Source organism: Anarrhichthys ocellatus, unplaced genomic scaffold (assembly GCF_004355925.1).
Source record: "Anarrhichthys ocellatus isolate YVR2014 unplaced genomic scaffold, GSC_Weel_1.0 scaffold154, whole genome shotgun sequence".
Taxonomy (NCBI): Eukaryota; Metazoa; Chordata; class Actinopteri; order Perciformes; family Anarhichadidae; genus Anarrhichthys; species Anarrhichthys ocellatus.
The window spans coordinates 150,535-170,339 of record NW_022280184.1 but is presented as its reverse complement, the minus strand read 5'-3'; the positions used below and the strand labels follow the sequence as shown (position 1 = coordinate 170,339).

Sequence of the window (19,805 nt, the reverse complement as noted above, 5' to 3'; positions counted from 1 at the left end):
GTGTGTGTGTGTGTGTGTGTGTGTGTGTGTGTGTGTGTGTGTGTGTGCGTGCGTGCGGAGCAGATAAGGGAATCCCCTTCTGTTTCCAAAACGCCATGGAAACACTGAGAGACATCAGGCAGGCCTACCAGGATGCAGGGAGGGGAAGCAGGTGGGTAGGGTCTCACACCAACACACAAAAACAGACACACACACACACACATTCCCTTGAGTGTGTTCTGGCTGAAAATAAGTGATAATCCCCAAGCTGATGGCATTTAGCTGATAGTGTTGACAGTGCAGACATCAACATCTGTCCAAACATGTAACCACAAACATTTTTTGCGCGAACAGTTAACACTCCCCCATACACACACACAAACACAGTCGCTTGAATACACAGCTCACTCTCCCTGGGCTAGTCAACAACTGCCTCTTACTTTACACCAACCAGTAGAATGGTGTCCTATCTGGTTACACTCCTGTCCTGTATGCAGGCACCTGTCACTGTGTCCAGAGGATAAGCTGTTCTGCCCAAACAGGTTAGAACCACAGGCAACGGGAGGGAGAGAGAGGGCTTCGGTGAATCAGCTCATTGTCTGCTATGTGACGCTCTCACCACTGAATAAAGTCCAAGCTCTCCAAGTAGAATAAAGGTCTTTGAGCAGGTCTCTAATTTCATAGCATCAGCTTCCAGTAATGTAGAGAGAGAGATGGGAGGGGAAATTTTGCTTTTGGCATTATGTTCAGTTCAGCACAAGATAATAAAAGTCATCAGCATTCGCAATTTTCTCAGTTGAGCCCCAAAAAACACCCCCTGAGTACAAACACTCCTTTCGAAGGCAAAGTTAACCACATTCCTGTCTGTGTTCTCTCCTCTTCGCCTCAGTAGAGGAGGTTTGTCTCTGCCGAGCCTGGGAGACAGCAGCAGACGCTGGAGCCATCTGGATCCTGCTCCCTCACCTGGTTTGCTGAGTACCAGGACCTCCTGCCTGCCGGTTCCCCCTCAAAACAGGTACATGCTGTAGCTGGACTCATTTAGGCATTTGCCATTGCTTAAGAAACACCAATCAAAAGCAGAATATGGTAATGTGTCAACATCGCATATAAAGAGAGATACTGACAGTTGGAAATTAAACATTTAATGAAATAGACTGAAAATACTGCCCTTCCGTATTCTGATAATTGTACTTTTTTGTACTGAAGAAATCTGAGGCACTCGCACAAAACTCGACAAAAAAGGTCTGATTTTGAGTTGTCCCTTACAGGCAGAGGACAAGAAGTGTGGTTGCTGCATCTCCATCCTCCCCCGCCCTGCTGTCTGTGGCTGAGCCGAGCCAGCTCAGCCAATCAGCCCCCAGCATCATGGAACCCCTACTGTTGATGCAGGCCAGAGCACACATTCAGACCCGTATGTAAATGTGGTTATTAAAGCTTTAACTTATATTATAATACTTAAATTACATAAATTACATAGCAGTATTATTTGTAGAACAGAGGACTTACATTTATTTTTCCTTATGTTATGAATATTCAAAAGGAAACAGTGTTGTACATAATGCACAGTAGAAATCTCTGATAGTGATCACATCTGTCCGGGTCAAATTGATCAATACACTTTCTGTCTTAAGCTTCGAGGAGAAAACATTTTTCTTCGACGGAAATTATTTCAATGTGCAAGCAACACTAGCCTCAGGTAGCCAGCTGGAGGCAGATGGGTTACCATGATCCAAAGTATCATGGGAGTGCAGTAAAATAAAATAGAATTACCGTACTTTTTAATTGTCTTGCTTTTCAGGTATAAATAACACTATAGTGGTAAAAAAGTGTCTTAATGTATTCAAAATAAAAAAAGTTTTTTTGTTTGCTGATGATGCCTGTGTGCATGTCGTTTTAATGTAAAATCTCTCTATCTGCAGGACTGGTCTTCCAAGACACTGTAAATGAACAAAAGGTGAATTTAAACCGTCCTTGTATCACCTTCACCTTTTGTCTTGTCATACTGACATTCATTCAATTTGTCTACCCCACAAGTCCTAACCATTGAATAACTGTCAATGTCTGTATTCTGTGCCGATTCGTGCAGGGACCCTTGCTGGCTCTGCATCCCAGAACGCCCAAACTGTTGGCACCGCTAGACAGCCGGCCCAGGGACGGTGCCGCTCTGCCAGCGCTAAAGCACCGTGTTCCCCTGAAGCCCATCAGCAGAAGCCCCCTTTGCTCCAGGGCCTGGCTGAGGAGAGAAAGGCTGTCCTGGGGCAGCCCACGCACTGGCCTTCTGACCACTAAGGGGGGTAGTGAAGAGAGCGGGTCCAGCAGCCAGAGTTCCTTCGATCTGGAGGATGAGGATGAGGAAGATGAGAGGGATGTGTGTGGGAGAGCTTCAGGGGAAAGACATATGAAGTTAATTCAAAAGAGACTGGCGTGGCGTTCGAACGACGCAAGCCCCACTGAGGCTGATTTGGTTGGGGAGAAACGGCAGCATTTTAAAGTTTTGTCAAAGATCAGTCACATTCCACCCATCCATAGGTCGGCACATGGCCTGGATGAAGAGCCCATCGATCTTACAAACTCTCACTCTGAAGGCCAAGCAACCAACAACTCCTTTATTAAATATCAATATGCACAACAAGGAGACACTGTGAACGATGAATTATCTATCACATCAAAGTCTAAGGAGGAAAGGAACCATGTGGGCTGCACCCCAGAGCCTGACACTGAGATTAGCCATGGGATAATAGCCCATATGAATAATGACCAAGGTGATGCTAGTGCATACTCTGAAGGGACTTACAGAAACGACCTGCAGCATATAAAACAGACAAGAATAACAATTAGGGATTCCTGTTGTGAAGAAACCCAGGTATATGATCCAATCCCTTGTAGGGAGGATGTAAAGATACCTACTGGCACTACCGAGGAGACAATTCAATTATATACTCCGGCTGGAAACCTTCCACGGTCAGACATGGATCCCAAGGGAGATGAGAGGATGTTGAAGGCCTTAAAACTTGTCCTGAACAAGGACAGAAGAACCAGCATAAACTGTGAACTAAGAGCCGACATTCAAACGACCCAGCAGTCCTTCAACGTGCTTGCACACAAAGACCGAAGCATCCTCAATCGGAACAAGTCCAAAAGCAATCTGAAGCATTCCACACAAGTTAAGGACAAAACGAGGAACGGCCCCGAGCTAATGATTAGTGGAGAGACTTCCACAAAAGTAAAGTCAAAGCTCAAATCTTTTAACGGTGCTCATTCTCACACTGGCACCCCCTCACCACGAAAGAAGCTTAGTGATCAGGGCAAAAGAGCAAATTCTGACAAGATGAACAGAGCTCAACAGCATGCACCAACGAGAGAGCTGAAGAGCATCCGGCAGTTAAAGAGACCCGGTCTAGCGGGGACACCGAAGTCGAAATCTACCATGGACTTTATCACCTACAAAGACATGTTTCAGCAGATACAGAGCGGGGATGATGGACCGGCCATTTACGAGATGTTTGCCGGTCCTATCTATGATAACCTGCGAGTTTCCAGCTCCTGCGAGAAAGTGAAGGGCAGACAAGTGCAGTCTGCTCCGCCAAGGAAGCCACAACAGTGCCATAAAGCCCAAAACAGACCATTGAAACAAGCGCAGAGGATAAGTCCGGGGGAGAGTGTCGTGGTTTCCACTAAAAGCAAACCAAAATTTGCGTCCTCAAGGATAAAACCTCACATTGCAGCTGTTCCAAGGAAAGGCACACACAAATTAAAGGAGGATAGACACACAAAGGCTGAGTTAGTTCCTTCCAAGGATGTTGGAATTTGTCAAAGCAGTGCTCAAGAAACTATGTTATCTACCATAAAGGAGACTCTTTCTAGATATGGGTCTGAAACAATCAAATCAAATGACAAAACATTGACTATGCCAGCAGCTTCATCTAATGCCGACGATCATAGATCACACATAAATATGCAAGAAATAAGAGACCCAAACCGACCGGTTCCTGAGCTTGTGTCAGCTCAAAGCACCCAACAGCCGAAGATCAACACCTGGACGTCTTCCAGCACCAGCCTCACCATCATGTCACCAGTTTACCAGAATTTCCTGGATGTGGCGGGGGACGGGCCGCTTACAGATGACCTGCTACAATGTCTGGCTGAGGAGTTGATCTCATTAGATGATAGGGATGTATCCATAAGCCCTGAAAACCTGGAGTCCAACAGAGAAGATGATTATGTATCAGAAAGAAAGACATTTCCTGAGGTAAGCTTTCATGGCCAAAAGTATTTATTTAAAAAATATATATTTTTTTGTAGTCCTAAATTTATATTTTTCTTTAACCTTCCTTTGCAATATAGTTAATAGTTACATAAGCAGACTTTCCGTTGCATCATGGTTCATAAAGGTGCACTTTTCCACATGCACAGAGCAACAGTCCTGTCTCTGTATCAGGGTTTTATAAATGTTTACATTGTTGGCGCATATTAGAAGTTCCATTAAGATGATACGGTTTACCTTAAGGTCTGCACAATTAAGCATGTTGAACCAATTTTACTTTTGACACGCTGTGCAACAGGTGTTTCTCCAATCCAAGAGGTGTGTGAAAAGAAAACATGTATTACCCTGGAGAGGGCCTTGCTTTAGGTTTAGTCCCTCTACTCAACTTCATAATCTTTCACTAAAAAAATAATGACATTGTGGTTTTTTGTAAAAAAAAAAAAAATACATTTGTGAATTCTGTGTATTTTGTTGCAGGATAATTCAACAGACGGTGGTGGTCTTCTTGGCTCTGGGTTGGTTGTAGATGACGCCATCACATGGACAAATGGCGAAGTACTCGGCAGGGGAGCATATGGGACAGTAAGTATGGAAATTCATGACAAAGTAAGGTTTAAAGCATTATTGGGAGCAGACATTGATACTCAGCTAACCCTGGCGATCACTGCTGCCTTCTTACCAGGTGTACTGCGGCCTGACTAGCCAGGGCCAGCTGATCGCTGTGAAACAGGTTAGCCTTGATTCCTCTGACCCCGACACTGCGAAGGAGTACGGACATCTGCAGGGGGAAGTGGAGCTGCTAAAAACCCTCAGACACGCCAACATTGTGGGCTTTATGGGTACCTCACTGTATCAGCATGTGGTTTCCATCTTCATGGAATACATCCCAGGAGGATCCATCGCCAGCATCCTTCACAGGTTGACAACTTACCCAGAAGTCTGTTGAGACATTGAGCTTTGGAATATCAGAGGGTTTAACAATAACTGGTCTGTACTAATGACTTCAACTGCCCTCAGGTTTGGTCCCCTGCCAGAGCGTGTCCTGGCTCTATACACCCATCAGATCCTTGAAGGGGTGGCCTACCTTCACCTGAACAGGGTGATTCATCGAGACTTGAAGGGAAACAACGTCATGCTGATGCCCACTGGCGTCATCAAGCTTATAGACTTTGGCTGCGCGCGCCGTCTCAGCTGCCTAAACCACACCGCCAGCAACAGCGGAGATCTGCTCAAGTCCGTCCACGGCACACCTTACTGGATGGCACCGGAGGTAGATGCATTAAGATGGCCTTCTCATCTGTGAAGATGGCTGATGGCTCCTTTTCAATTATTGAAGTTGTAATAATTTCTTCGTCAGCTAAACGAAAAATTACCATTTTATGCTGAGTTCACACGACACAACTTTAGCCTCCGATTTTCCGCTCGCCGACAGTTTTTAGAGCTCCCTGACAACAGCCCCAGATCAGAGGCAAACTAGAGCTTGAGCGCTGTGTGAACTGCTCAAAGACACTAGCTGAGAGGCTCGGTGGTGCATTGCAGACACATTCAAGATATCTAGCATGCTAAATACCTGGAACTGTCAGGGAGTCTGTTTGGGATCTGCAGCCAACGAGAGTGCAAGACAAAAGTCGCCTGTAAGATTAGGATTTTTACTCCGATTGTCACATTTGCAACACAGACCACCGTTGTTGTTGCGTCTACAGGGAACAGCTAGAAATAGTAAATAATTGTGAAAATGTCGTAAACACGCATTCCGACTACATCCATAGGCATGACTACAAGCAGAGTTCCGCGTATTGCTTGAACAAAAAAATTCCTCTTTCATGGTATTTACATTATTTACTGTCACTACTCGTGTGATCTCGTGACAAAAAATAATTTGGAGAGAAAAAGTGAATTCTACAGGTGGAAGATCCTGTAGTGTGTGACACTGTCGCTGGTAAGTCATGTTGTGTGAAAACGACATCTTTAAGAGTCCCAATTCCAAGAAAGCAAGTGTAGCGTGAACAGTGCAGCAATCTGACAACTTTGCAAGTCAGTTAGTGTGAACTTGGCTTTAATCTTACCCGACTCTTTTATCATCTCATCCACTCGTCAGGTTATCAATGAGACAGGATATGGCAGGAAGTCAGACATATGGAGTGTGGGTTGCACAGTGTTTGAGATGGCCACAGGGAAACCACCGCTGGCACACATGGACAAGATGGCTGCCTTGTTTTACGTCGGGGCTCAACGAGGGTTGATGCCCGCCTTGCTAAATGGGTTTTCGGATCATGCCAAGGATTTTGTGAAAATCAGCTTGACAAGGTGACCTGTCGTCTGTGCAAACTGGCAATTTCCTTTCATACTCACTCTGAACTATCCCTAATTTAATTCTAGTGAAAACTTAGAATAAGTTCTCTTATAACTTAAAACTTTTTTTTCTCTCTCTCAACTCCAGTGACCAGAGACTTCGGCCATCTGCAGACCAGCTGCTGAAGCATTCATTCATCTCCCAGCGTGAGACTGGAGCGCACTCAAAGAACTGCTGTGCTCACCCAGAGGGACTGTGTGGTTAACAAGTTACACTTAACACACAATGTTTTCAGGTTCCATTCAATTTAGACTTCATTTTTTTTTAAATTCAGATTGATGACTCAGAAAATAAAAGTATGCTTTGAGGGCCTACCACCTATCCCCAGAGATGCACTAGTAGTATGGTTGAGAGCACAAAGTATATAAAAAAAGAAGTCATAATTGCATTCTTAAACTGACATTTAAGAAACTATATGAGAAGCACTTTTATACATTTAACTTTTATAGAACCTATAAAATGTGAACTGACTTAACAGAATTTGAATATTTTCTATAGAAATCTTATAAATGTGCCAATCTTCTAAGTACCGTACTTATAACTAGGTCTCTCTGCTTTGTGATATATGTAGATTGATAAAAATGCGTCTAATCCATATTGCAGCATGTTGAAAATGTTAACTACTTCCCATTAGCTTTCCACTGATGAGTTATTGAGGAATCATTGGGTAAAGTTGTGACTAAGACATGAAAGTGATAAGAACTTGGTATTACTATAAGGAATAGTACATGTATGTCTCATATTCAAGTCAACAAGTTTCTTTCCTCCTAAACTCTAGAAACATGTATAATGCATAATAAAACAGCAACAACCAAGGTTCATACTGTGTCAGCGTAGTGGTGACTTTGGAGTTTATTTGTAATATTAAAATGAAAAAAAAAAAATAGGTTAGGCTTATTTGTCCACATCTGCTTTTGCTCCTTGTGCCCAACCGTTGATCCGTAATGGGTCCAAACGGCCTCAGGCTCAAGTATTTTGAATAACCCGGTGAAGAACAGAGGAGGCGGTCAGGTCTAAATCTGGGAACAATATGGAGTTTAATGTATGAAACTGTTGTGATGAGACATGTCCAGACAGGTACATGGCTGTAAATGTTAATGAGGGCATCAGTGACAAAACCTATAAGGGACGTCCACACTTCAGATACTTGAGGTTTATAAACGATATTCAGCAGGTCATGTTGCATATTGAAAATTGGTCACTAATCCGACAACTGTTGAAGGGCTCTGAGCCAGCAAGGGTATTTTCTTTTTCCTATATAGTACTATGTTAATGGCTGATTAACAATACTTGCATGAATCCCCTGCTGACATCTAAGGGGTACAGCTTCATGTCATAAAATTATGTCTGATGCCCTTCAAAGTAAAAAGGGTTATGTAAATTTTAATAGCACACTACTACTGTCTTTGTTAGTTGTTTTCTTCTTTTGAGGCACAACCTTTGGCATCTAGCTTAAGGTCCACTTATAGGTCCCAAAAAATATTTTTTTGGTACAAATTGCATGGCTCCGATGTGATAAGTAGGTGTTAGATGTGCCTGCGTTACTGAGGGCATCAACTGATCTTCCCTGTGATGGAAAAGCACAGTACAGCATCCCCTGTAGGAAGGTTGGTAGAAACACACACACACACACGCGCACACGCACACACACACACACACACACACACACACACCAGTGGAATGCTGCAATCATTCACCCAACGATGCCCAATCCGTTGATCAACAAAATAAAAGTATTTTATAGGTATTATAGTTATCTTGTTATACTTACAAGCAGCTCCAAACCTGAGTAGTCATGGTATAGCTTTTTTTCTTTTTTCTTTAAACATACAAAAACGTATGTACATTTATCTCCACTTTCTGTAAACAGCAAGTACGCGTTCTCCTTTTAAATCCCTTTGATGATTGAAACATGCAAATCATACGCACAGTACTGAAGTATAAAAAGAAATCACAACAAGAAAGAAATTGAGGAGATGAAACTTTACACCTAAAAAAATAATAATTGCATCCATCAACAGTACTAAATGGAATGCCAGCAAACATAACTTGAACTCATCTCCAGCTGGCCACTGGCTTCCTCCATATAACCGCAGAAATGTGATTCAATTAAATTACTTGTTTTAAAAAAATTGACGAAAATGAAAAAAAAGGTGCACCTTCCATGCCTCTTATAGTACTTGTAATACTTTTTTTTCCCATGTTTAGATCTGAAATGTAGGGAAGACTTTCCCCCAGCGGTGAAAACACACTTTTGCACATTCCTAGACTCATTTGAGGAGGAAGGAGAACCAAGCAGCGATTCAACACAAACAGAAATACAGGACTGAGTGTCACAGCCCAGAGATCTGACAGGAAGCATAATTCTGTTTTCATCTTTCTTGTCTCTCAGAAATTGAGAAGTCCAACAATACTTATCTTTTTTGAAGATAAGTTATTTTTCTGCCTTTCAGTAAAGGGTTTATCATGACAAAGAGTTGTTTCCTTAGGGCACTTAACAGGGAGGTGAGCATAGTCTGAGCTGTGTGGGTAGTTTGTTGCCATTTCCATGGGCTGGCCATGGCTGCAGAGCGGTGGACTCAGTGTCTCTGCTCTCCCACTTCATGTGGCGATTCGCTAGGAGGAGGGTACTGCTGAGAGGTCCGCAGCCCACCTGGGTATGACAGGAGGGGAGGAGGAGAAACAAGAATAAGGAGGAGGAGGGAGTGAGGTTAGCCACAGAGCTGCAAGCCAGACGAGACACACTGCAGTACAGGAGAGGAGCCAGGAGGAGAAAAGGGGAGAGAAAAAGATGTACCTGCAGCACCAGTGCCACCCTTGGAGATTTTGCTCACTTTGGAGCATGAAGTGGAGAATGAGGAGGAAGGGTGGTGGTTGTGGCCGGCCTCGGGGTACACCCTCTTGCGCGATGACGACAACGAGGCGGATGCGGGCGGAGGGAGCGCAGTCCCATCCATGCCGATCAGTCCTGGTGGGCCCCGTAGCGGGCCTGCCCCACCATTCCCGCTGTGCGTGTGTGGATGTTGGTGACTGTGCTTGTGGTGGCGATGGAGGCTTTGATCTGCTCCGCGGTGTTTCTCCTTGCTCACCAGAGGGCTGGAATGTTTACTCTTGATGTTGTTGGCCACGCCCTCGTCTGATGAGCTGTGGCGCTCGGACGACGAGACTTTTATCTTCATCTTAAGTTCATCTTTGATTGGCTGTCCACTTCTATCCAGCTGGGAGCTGCCGCCAGACCCAGGGACGGCCAGGCGGAGTTTAAGCGAGCCTTTGTCCCGTTTGTCACCGTGGTGACGTCTATCTTGCCCTGAAGTCGAGGAGGGGACTTTGATTTTCATTGGGGAGGCGGTGGTGCTCCCACCACCACCATGGGATGCTTGGTGGAGCTGTGAATGCTTTCTATAGTCTACTTGGCTCGCAGAAGAGGATGATGCATAGGTAGAAGAGGAGGAAGATAACATATCCCCCCTCACATCGAAATCCATTATTCCCCCGTGCTGCTCCAGACCGCGTTTCTGCCCAGAGACCACCAGCTCCGCAGCGTGTTTCTCTCTGTATTTGTCCAGGGAGAGCTTCTGAGCTGGAGACGGTTGCGGAGGCTGAGCTGGCAGAGGGTTGGCAGACTGAGGCTGATGCTTGCCCACTCCGCTCCCACCAGCTCCCTTTGGTTCCTGTTTGACAGGGATGAAGTCTAACGTTTTCTCAGTCCTGTATGCCGACGGATGCTGAAGCAAAGAGGGCTCTTGGAGAGGGATGCTGAGGGGTTCCTGTTTTATACAGGTGGGAGGGTAACCTGCTTGGCTCTGGTTGACCAGGGGCCACTCGCTGTGGCTAGCTGGGTTGTACGTCCCGGCCAAGGTGTCCAGGGACTGGCCGGGCATGGCGGTGAAAGCGCCGCTTGCTTTAGAGAAACTTGAGGTGACGGAGAGCGGTGCATCGCCATGATCATGGAGCATGGAAGGCCCGGGAAACGAGTTGTCGGTCAACTGAGAGCTGTCGCCCTTGGGCTTCTTGGCAGCTTGTGTGGCCTAGGGGATAGAAAGAGATTTGTAACGGTGGTAAGAGTTTTATTCAGTTGACAGTGTGCTCTCTGAACGGGGTTTAGCAGTGGGACAACCAATCAATGTAGTGGGTAGATTTCTGTTCTGTAAATATTTGTGTTGCAACACTGCCACCAACATTGTTATATGGTGGTTTGACAAACTGGGGTGTAATTCATAAGTCATATACTTTCGACTATTCAAATCGTTTTCAGAACTGTTTTGGTTAGGCTATGTACTTTAATACATCCTGCGCTTATAGTTGAAATCCAATGGGCATGCCAGACACGTCTTTCCCATGTATGAAACAGAGCAGCAGTGCATCTTACCCTCCAGTTGCGTATCCTCTTTAACCGGCTGGGTGTCTTCTCCAGAATCTGCAGAAACTCGTGGGTCAACTCTACAAGCACAAGGCGTGTGCGTTATCATCAAAACACTTCAAACTCTGCTGCAACACTGACACAACGGCCTCCATTATCTTAATACTCCCCCCTTAAAATATTTTAATTCTATGACCCTTTCCCCAAGTAAACACCTTCCTAAATATATAGCAAGATGTGAGAAATCGCCGCCATGTCATTTAAAACACATTAACTCAATCTCACCATCCAGCAGCTCGAGGGTGACCGAGTTGTCCACGTACTCCCACCAGTGTTTCCCGTCAGTGGAAACTGGGATCTCCCAGTTGGACCACTTGCACGCCAGGTGGATGCACACGCAGGAGATCACTGTGGGCTTGTACTGGAGGCAGAAGGTGGTGAGGTGTAGACTGCATAGCCGGTGAAGGTATGCGTGTGTGATGAGTGTGTGTGTGAGACAGAGTGAATATTTCACATATGTGAGGGTACAGGAATGTGAGTGGGTGGATTCAGGCCAGGCGGTATCCCGATGGGTCCCACATATGTAGAAAAAAGAAAAGAAAACACAAGAGGGAGCAGACCGTTTTAATCTTCTGTAGGCATTGGTTGCAAAAGATGAGCCATTATTTAATGGTGTTTGTACATTTCACTGTCTGACACTGTAACAGTTTGTCGTATGCAAGGACACAATTCACAGTGGGATTAAAAAAAATAAGCATTGAATAGTGTCGTGAAAACAATTTTTGTTCCAAGGAACCTGGCTGGTTTAAATGTCGAAACAAAAGGTGAGGGGGCCATGTGTGGTAGCTAAGTGTAGTCCCATTGTGAAACACTGAGGCCACACATGTGACAGTTACATCATTGGACAGTTAACCGACGAGGGGCTGCTCCTACAACCCTCTCTGCGTGGGACTCTGTGACTGTTTTGAAGGGAATAAACCTAGTGGGCCCTGTAGCTCCCTGGATACAACATGGCACCAGTGCTGACTGTGTTAGGGGTACACTGGAGTAGTCTCAACACTAAGAGCCTTACTAAATATAAATATCAAAGCCAATCTGACCTATGGTGACTAGAAAACATGCAACATTGTCCTGCAAAAAAGGAAATTGGGTGGAGTAATGCAAGTTTAGATCATAATTACACAGGAAAATATATTCATATCGTATCTAAAGTAACAAATAATGTCAGACAAATGGTATTTGCAGATACAAACTGCTACAGCAACACTGAACTTTGGTTCTTTGCTAGCTTCCCTATGGTGAATCAAGTATGAATCAGCTAATATCAAACAAGCATCAAGGTTGTCGTTTTTAGATTGAAAGTAGGTTCTACACAATCATAGATCATAGACCACAGACTTATGCCATGAACACATTGTGTTTAAAAACACATTAGGAAAGAGCTGGATGGTAACCGTGTAACGTGAGACAAGTACAACGTCTGGAGTCTGGTCTGTCGGATTACAGCGGCCTTAAACAAAGCTATCAGTCACCGCCGACATTTACAATAATTTCATGAACAGTCATGCCTGCACTCTTGGTAAATGCCAGCTCAGAGCAATACTTAAAACACCGCTCACATTCAGCATCCAGACATTGTCAATTTATTGGAAGTAAAGTGAATTCCATTCCCTCACTGGTAACTATAACCAAACCCTTTAAGGACCCAGTTTCCCCGACTACAAGACACGTCAAGAACATTGTCCTCGCTTTAGAATAACTCAAAATCCCCAAATGCATTTTGATCAGTACGAGACATACTCAAATAGCTATTAGGGGTGGGAATCACCAGAGGTCCCGCGATATATTATCACGATACTTAGGTCACGATACGATATCACGATACTGCGATATTTTCACGATACTGCAATATGCCGAGTATTGCGATAACATATTGCGATTTCTTACTTTTTTCAACTTCAAATTATGTCCCCAAAGGAAAACGGTGTCAACATGTTTTATCTAATAAGATAAAGTTTTCAGTCTGTTTATCTCACTTCAATCATTTTTATTGAGAGAGCCAGTTATGCGCCACACTCTCCCCATGAGCCTGGCTACTGTTGGCAGATTTAACCCCATTGTGAGGCCAGATTGAGCGTGTGAGCGAAACACTTCACATGCAGGAATCCCGTTACCTGAACGGCAACGCCCACGTTAGAAGCGTTGTCGGTTACAACCCCCAGGTTTTTGACGGCAATCCCCAATCCTTGTGCTGCATTTTGCAGGAGGTCTGTAATGTTTGCCCCGGTGTGACTTACGTGTACTGCTCTAGTTTGGAGAACGAGAGACAGCAGTCGCCAGTCCCCCGAGATATTGTGCTGTTATAGTCACATAGGAATCCACTGCGCTTGACGTCCACGCATCGCAAGTTAATGCAACTCTTACTGCTGTAGTTCTCTGTAGGGCTTGGGCACGGCTGTGTCGGTGAAAAAACGCCGCGACGGAGTCATATCCATGTGTCATATTCATGTCCTTCTTCCCTTCCTTGTTAAAAAATCCAAAATAAGTCCAGACGTCTGATTTAAACGCGGAGCGCATTTCTGATTTCTTTCTCCAATGTCTCCATCTTTGTTTTGACCAACTAATTATTTTTTATAGTTTATATAATAAAAGATCAATACTTGGCTTCCGTGTATCGATACAATATCGCCACGCAAAATATCGCGATACTATGCTGTATCGATTTTTTCCCCCACCCCTAATAGCTATACTCATTACATATTCTGCAGGTCCTTAATGGGTCGTGATTAAGTTTTTCTTGTCACAGGTTTAACATAAGCTCCTTATACTAAAGAATGTTGTAGAAAAGCTAGAAAACGTGCATTTAAAGACAGGAAAATATTGCAGAAGATAATGCAATTTGAACAAATGGATATGAAAAAGAACAAAAAAAAAAAATACAAAAATGTATTTGTGGTACTTACCGGAAGGACCTCTACGAGAAATGTTTACATCTGTGAAATCTTTAGCTGCTATTCAGGCTACCAAAGTGTCTTTCTTTTAGAATTATGCACTTTTTCGCAACCGAACAAACATGTGGGTTTCAAGCGCACCACTACACTTCACACCTTGCATTCAACCCATCTGTGCCAACACGTGGTCCCTTGTACAATACACCGCACTGCGACTGGGGCCGGTAACGCTACGAGCCGCCCTGTCCCGCTCCCTTTGAACGGGGGAGGGGAGCCGAGGGGCAGGAGGCAAGCATCCCAACAACCGCCAGCGCAAGTAGGGCCCGTTGGACACTGAAAGGGTACCCTGCATTACAGGAAGCTATGGTGTGCAGTCAAAGTGCAACAAAGGAGGGGCAGGGTAACAACCTGTTGGTAGCCATGAAATAGGAAGTCTGTGCCAGATCCTTGCTTGCTGTGAGAGAAGAGACAGAAAAAAAAAAAAAGAAAAAAAAAAAAAAAAAGAAGAAAAAAAAAAAAAAAAGAACAGGAGGGAAGGGGGAGAAGGATTAGCATCGTTGCAAGCCCAAAGCATATCTTCATCATTAGGTCAGAAAGTGAATGTTTGCACTGATTAAGCCAAGGCCAAGACAAAGAAAAACAACACTCGGCACAGACTCTTGCTACATTTTTGACACTTGCAGCAAGCTGGATGATTTTTATGAATTAAGCCAGAACCTCCGATTTAGCCGTGTCAACCATAACCAATATTTAAGGGGGTCTGTTTATCAGATCCAAAATGGCAAATCCCCCAACAAAATAAATACAATTCAGTCTTGGACTTGGCTGAATAAGCATCAGCAAATGTGTATGTGCTGTGTCGTAGAATGAACTCATAAAGGTCATCAAAAGAGCAAGGTGTGTGTGTGGTTATGTAACCATTAAGTCAGCACGGTTTTCACCCCCCTCCCCACCCATGTTTGAGGTGGGACAAATCAGAGCAGAGGGCACAAAGAGCAAAGAAGGAAGCCTCTACCTCGCACTAGCTGGGAACATTTCACCACATCAGTGTGTGGGTGATCAATAGTAATTTCAAAGCCTGGAACAAAATACATGACAGGTGAGTTCAACACAGAGACAGTTGGGAGGTGACATGTCATTTTATGATTAAACGAAAAACACACCAAGTGATGCATTTTAGGGCCGTAAAGTCAGATTCCAGTAGGTATCGATTTGGTAAACATGAATAGTGGAACCATTTGGTCTATTCACATATGCATGTTACAAATGAATCACTTTCTCTTTGGATGAAAGTATTGAACTTAATCAACAAGCGAGCACAAATTAACAAAAAATGTGGCCCGGCAGTGAAATGGAGACTAAATTTGTGAGAGAAAAAATGCCAATGCAAAATTCCACAGTCGAATCAATACCATGTTTCGTGACCAGTGTCTGTAATGACAGAATGACATGTCACCTTTACATGATTTCCTGAAAATATGCACGTGAAAAGATACCCATACAGCAGCTGATAAAACATTTCACTTAACAGGCTGTGACAAATGCAGTCAACAGTGATCAATAGCACTACTCCCGTACTGATGAAGATAAGCCAAAGATAATGATAAAACGCTCTATCTCTCTCAAGTCATCCACTCCAGTCACCACTACTTACCCAGGGTCTGCAGCACTATGGATTCAAGTATCACCAGCTCTTGAGCTTGCTGGAGGTATGCCTGAAGTTTGATAGACAGTCATTACAACACAATTGTAATGAGTCTATTAATCTCTCCCCCTAACAACTGATTTCAAATGGCCAAAAACTCCAAACAGAGAGGCTCATTTTACTATTTACTATTGTTTGAAAGCCTTGGGAAGTGTAGGCGTGTGGTACACCCCGACAGCAGGCCATGGCAGTTAAAATAAAGCCCTTTGTAGAGGGCAAAGGAATTTGGCACAGCCAGTTTAACATAAGGAAAACCATGACCACTGAGAGAACTGGAAGGTCAGATGTAGAAAAAAAGGGAGGGGGGGGGGTACTCTCAACCATACAATATGTAGAGCTTCCTGAACTTACATTACTCTTCGTGTCGAGAGGTGGTTCTTGGGGATTTAGGCATGCGTGTGCCACTTTGATCACATGTTCGAGTTTCCGAGGTTGTTCTTCCACTTTGGCGGCCAAGAATAAAGTGGTTGGAGATATTATCTGCACAAAGACATTTCTCATAGTCGCGTATCTGCGATTTCTGGAACATTCTACCCAACATGTGATTGTAGGTAGCAGGTGTGGAATTATGTAACAGAATACTTACATTCCTATGGAATTTGGTGAAAGAGTGGTGCATATAAAATCTATGCATGTAAACAATGGCTGTATTTATTGTTAATTGAGAGCTGGAGTTTTGGTAAAGGGAAATTTTTGAGTGAGTGCAACTTAAGCTGCCAAGAACAGAGTCAACAAACTAACTATATGCCATTCTATCACACGTTATTGAGCATATTAGCACGAAACAATTGTTTAAAATAAGTAAAGGTCTGAGTAAAATGAAAGAAAAATATTCAAGTTGAGCAAAGGACACTTTGTACAGCAGGCTAGCTAACGTGATTTACGCTAGCTTTATGATAGCGCTGACTAAATAATAAGAACGTGTCGTATGACTTTAAACTTCAGCTTACATATGCGAAGTTAACACCTCGTTTTCTGGTCATTAAACTCGACCAGGCTGAGGGGTAAAGACGTTTAGCGGGCAAGGGGCTAGCAACAGCTGCAAACTCGCCTAATGGCCCTTTGAACATCGACCACAGCTAGCTAGTTAGCGTGCTATATTAGCTCATAGCTATCGTTAAACATAAACCATATACAGCGAGATTCCAGGTTCAGAGCTCCACCGTAAAACGGTATTTTAAGAAACGCAAAGGTAAAACATAATAAATCGATGATTCATGATACTTGCAGCTTAAACTAAGCTCTTAGCTTAACATTAGCTCGCGGTATCGGGCCCGCTGCGACGGTCTGCCTTAGCGCCATGTCTACTTCCAGCCTGGTCGAGGGAGAAGTTTGTTTACAAAGGATACACGTTGAGTCTCTGACCCATATCTTGGATCAGATTAGCCGCTTGTTGTCGGTAGGAGAGTTCCCTGTCTGGTTCTACTCCACAACGGCGGGACGGTGTGGTTTCGAGTTGCTCCCGGGTGAAAAACCATTTCGACGAGGATCCCCGGCACGCCGCCATTGCACTCCAACATTCAGCATCGAGGAAACGGATGTGACGTCCGTGTCGCACAGGAAAACACGACTTCTTCGGAGGTGAGAGCAGCGTGTGGTGGTGATTGGTTGGTTAGTTATGTTCCCTCAGTATCTGATCGCCATCCTTACAGTATTAAATATTCTGATGCTGTTTTGTATCAATAGATGGCATTTTCTTTCACCAATATTGATTTTTTTTATTCACATTATAAACAGCTTTGCGTTTGGTTGGGGTCGATGCAATTGTCATTGCCCAACCTTCAGTAATAAATAAACAGTTCACACAACTAAACTTGTATCCTGTGTAGGCTATAGAGTGAAGTGGGCAAAAAAAGGAAATGTATATTTCACAGGGTTTAGTTTCAAAGTTGAGTTATTTCCACACAAAGTCAGTAACTGGATGCATGATTTTGTGGTGTTGTATTTAACCACACTGGGCAAGAAAGACAGATGAAATGCTTTATCTGGGTTGACATTAGCTAGAGAAGGGCATACTCAGATAGCAGTCAACTCCGGGGCGGATCCGCCCTCAGGTCGGCAGATCCGCCGTACTGTCTCACTCAGTTCGGCCATGCGCACAGGTAGCGGACCGTCAAACAGCAGACTCGCTGCTGACACCAGGCGGATCCGCACATCGAACGCGCCTTTTCCCCCCAGTTCAAATACTGCAGGCAGGTAACAGGCAGCCTACCATTAGGACCCACGCAACAGGGGGCAGTAAAAAAGGGGGTGGGAAGTTCACCTGGGCCTTTCCTCCTGAACTCAGACAAACCTGAGAGAACAGCTGATCAGCCTTGAGGCCAACCTTTGTTTGGTGACTGATTTGGTAGGCTCTCTTTCTTTCCTTTTTAAAATATGTTTAAAAGCATGATTTTAAGAGTGAAATTGTAGAAAACATGTATTCTTTTTAGGTCATAGCATTAAATCAAAGATGTGTGAGATAATGGTTAAAATGTGTTATCTGCTGGAGGGGATGGTGGCCAGTCTAGAAAGGTAGATAATTACGGTTACATTTCATGTTCTATTAAATGTTTGTGTAAAGGTTTCTTTTTGTATAATGTATTGTTTATTTTTAGTTTTAAACGGACACTAGAGGAGCCAACCACTGTTTTTCCCACGCTTATTATATTTAGTGTGTTTTTTTTAAACAAATCAATTGACTGGGCCATTTTCTGTTTAATTTCTTGTGGGGCTTTGTGTTATGCCGAAGGGGATGGTAGAGTTGGCTTCTTGCGTGCAGATCTTATTGTGTTGTTTGAGTCACAACACAATAATTCGTGTTCGGACTTCGGAAGCAGGAGGACGGACACAGAGAGTACGTGTAAACCAACCAGGTGTTTATTTCACCGACAAAAACCAAACAAACACATGGCATAACTCTTTCAGGGACCACGGGCAGCATGTGGTCCTGGCAGCGACAGCACTAGATGTAATTATGGCAGCCTTATATAGTCTGCCACTAACGAGGACCTCCACATCACTGTAAAATACTCTGCCCCTTACTCTACAACACATTCCCCTAATCTACAACAAATACATTAAAATGGATACCTAACATTTTAAGGTCAATTATCTATATGATCTCTATTGTGGTAAGACATCACCATAGAGAACATATCCGGCCCGACAGAGGATTCAATTTTCCTGCCACCCCTCTAGTAATTACCACATGGTACCTTCCCGGAACTGTAAAATGGTGCTCTTGTACCCTGGGGACTCTTTTAGGAGGAACACCCTGGAGAGGAGACACAGCCGAGGTAAGTGCTTTGAACATGCATGTTATTTGTCAGTACTATAAATATATTCAATCATTTTAGTTAAAGATAACCAATAATATGTTTGTGTCTACAGGCCCGACCTTCAATAATCACACCTGAGACCATATCAGAACCTTACAATAAACATTCGACTCTGTGTGTGAGTCTCTTATTGTTTCGAACAGTCCACAAATGCCTGCAATGGAGAGGGTCTTTGTCACAAAAGTGCGTGTGTGCGCGTGCGTGTGTGTGTGTGTGTATTTTGATCATATTTTGATCTGTCTAAAGCATTTGACACAGTTGACCATGATGTCTTAAAGGCTAAGGCTCCTCAACTCAGGGCTCTCGGAGCAATCGGTCGCTTGGTTCACGAGCTACCTTGAGAATAGGTCTCAGTGCATCAGATATGAAGGTCTATCCTCTGATATTGCAGCCGTCTGTAAAGGTGTGCCACAAGGCTCTGTGTTGTGTCCACTTTTATTTACTGTCTATATAAATGATCTGGGCCAAAATGTGTTGGACACTAACCTTCACTTTTATGCTGATGACACTGTGATATATTGCTGTGCGTCAACTCTTGTGCATATATATATATATCTCTATTGTGGTAAGACACAATACGTACGTATATATATACGTACGTATATATATACGTACGTATATATATATGTACGTATGTATATATGTACGTATGTATATATATACGTACGTATATATATATGTACGTATGTATATATGTACGTATATATATATGTACGTATATATATATGTACGTATGTATATATGTACGTATGTATATATGTACGTATGTATATATGTACGTATGTATATATGTGTGTATATATATATATATGTATATATATATGGATATATATATACATATATATATATATGTGTATACATATATATATATAT

The 19,805-nt window shown here is 43.5% G+C and overlaps 2 protein-coding genes across 3 annotated transcripts; one reads left to right on the top strand and one right to left on the bottom strand.

Annotated features, from left to right (window-relative positions):
* The first annotated feature begins 61 nt into the window (after positions 1–61).
* On the top strand, positions 62–7,617 carry map3k19 (mitogen-activated protein kinase kinase kinase 19). The gene is made up of 10 exons (XM_031877906.1): positions 62–151; positions 872–994; positions 1,248–1,390; positions 1,899–1,933; positions 2,066–4,228; positions 4,721–4,825; positions 4,926–5,161; positions 5,261–5,513; positions 6,342–6,550; positions 6,684–7,617. The coding sequence occupies exons 1-10, from the start codon at positions 96–98 to the stop codon at positions 6,799–6,801; spliced, it is 3,441 nt and encodes a 1,146-aa protein (XP_031733766.1). The 5' UTR covers positions 62–95; the 3' UTR covers positions 6,802–7,617.
* On the bottom strand, positions 7,527–17,157 carry ccnt2a (cyclin T2a). Of its 2 annotated transcripts, XM_031877907.1 has the most exons (10): positions 16,962–17,157; positions 16,199–16,280; positions 15,964–16,092; positions 15,562–15,622; positions 14,923–14,985; positions 14,316–14,361; positions 11,242–11,405; positions 10,966–11,036; positions 9,394–10,624; positions 7,527–9,249 (listed from the first exon to the last, which is right to left on the bottom strand). In XM_031877907.1, exons 1-10 carry the CDS (start codon positions 17,117–17,119, stop codon positions 9,176–9,178), a joined length of 2,079 nt encoding a protein of 692 aa, XP_031733767.1. In that variant the 5' UTR covers positions 17,120–17,157; the 3' UTR covers positions 7,527–9,175. The 2 variants fall into 2 exon arrangements, 1 of the variants encoding a protein (XP_031733767.1); XR_004213896.1 differs by lacking the exons at positions 7,527–9,249; positions 9,394–10,624; positions 10,966–11,036 and having other exon boundaries at positions 11,318–11,405; positions 13,920–14,361.
* Between the last annotated feature and the right edge of the window lie 2,648 nt (positions 17,158–19,805).

Bases quoted from the DNA above. Each gene is read 5' to 3' on its own strand.
- map3k19 (XM_031877906.1), top strand. From the start codon at position 96: ATGGAAACACTGAGAGACATCAGGCAGGCCTACCAGGATGCAGGGAGG. The intron at 152-871 runs GTGGGTAGGGTC...TCGCCTCAGTAG, and splicing joins GATGCAGGGAGGGGAAGCAG to AGGAGGTTTGTCTCTGCCGA. The intron at 6,551-6,683 runs GTGACCTGTCGT...TCTCAACTCCAG, and splicing joins GTGAAAATCAGCTTGACAAG to TGACCAGAGACTTCGGCCAT.
- ccnt2a (XM_031877907.1), bottom strand. From the start codon at position 17,119: ATGGCGGCGTGCCGGGGATCCTCGTCGAAATGGTTTTTCACCCGGGAG. The intron at 14,362-14,922 runs GTAGAGGCTTCC...CTTCTCTCACAG, and splicing joins ATGTTCCCAGCTAGTGCGAG to CAAGCAAGGATCTGGCACAG. The intron at 11,406-14,315 runs GTTGTTACCCTG...CCGGCTATGCAG, and splicing joins TATTTCATGGCTACCAACAG to TCTACACCTCACCACCTTCT.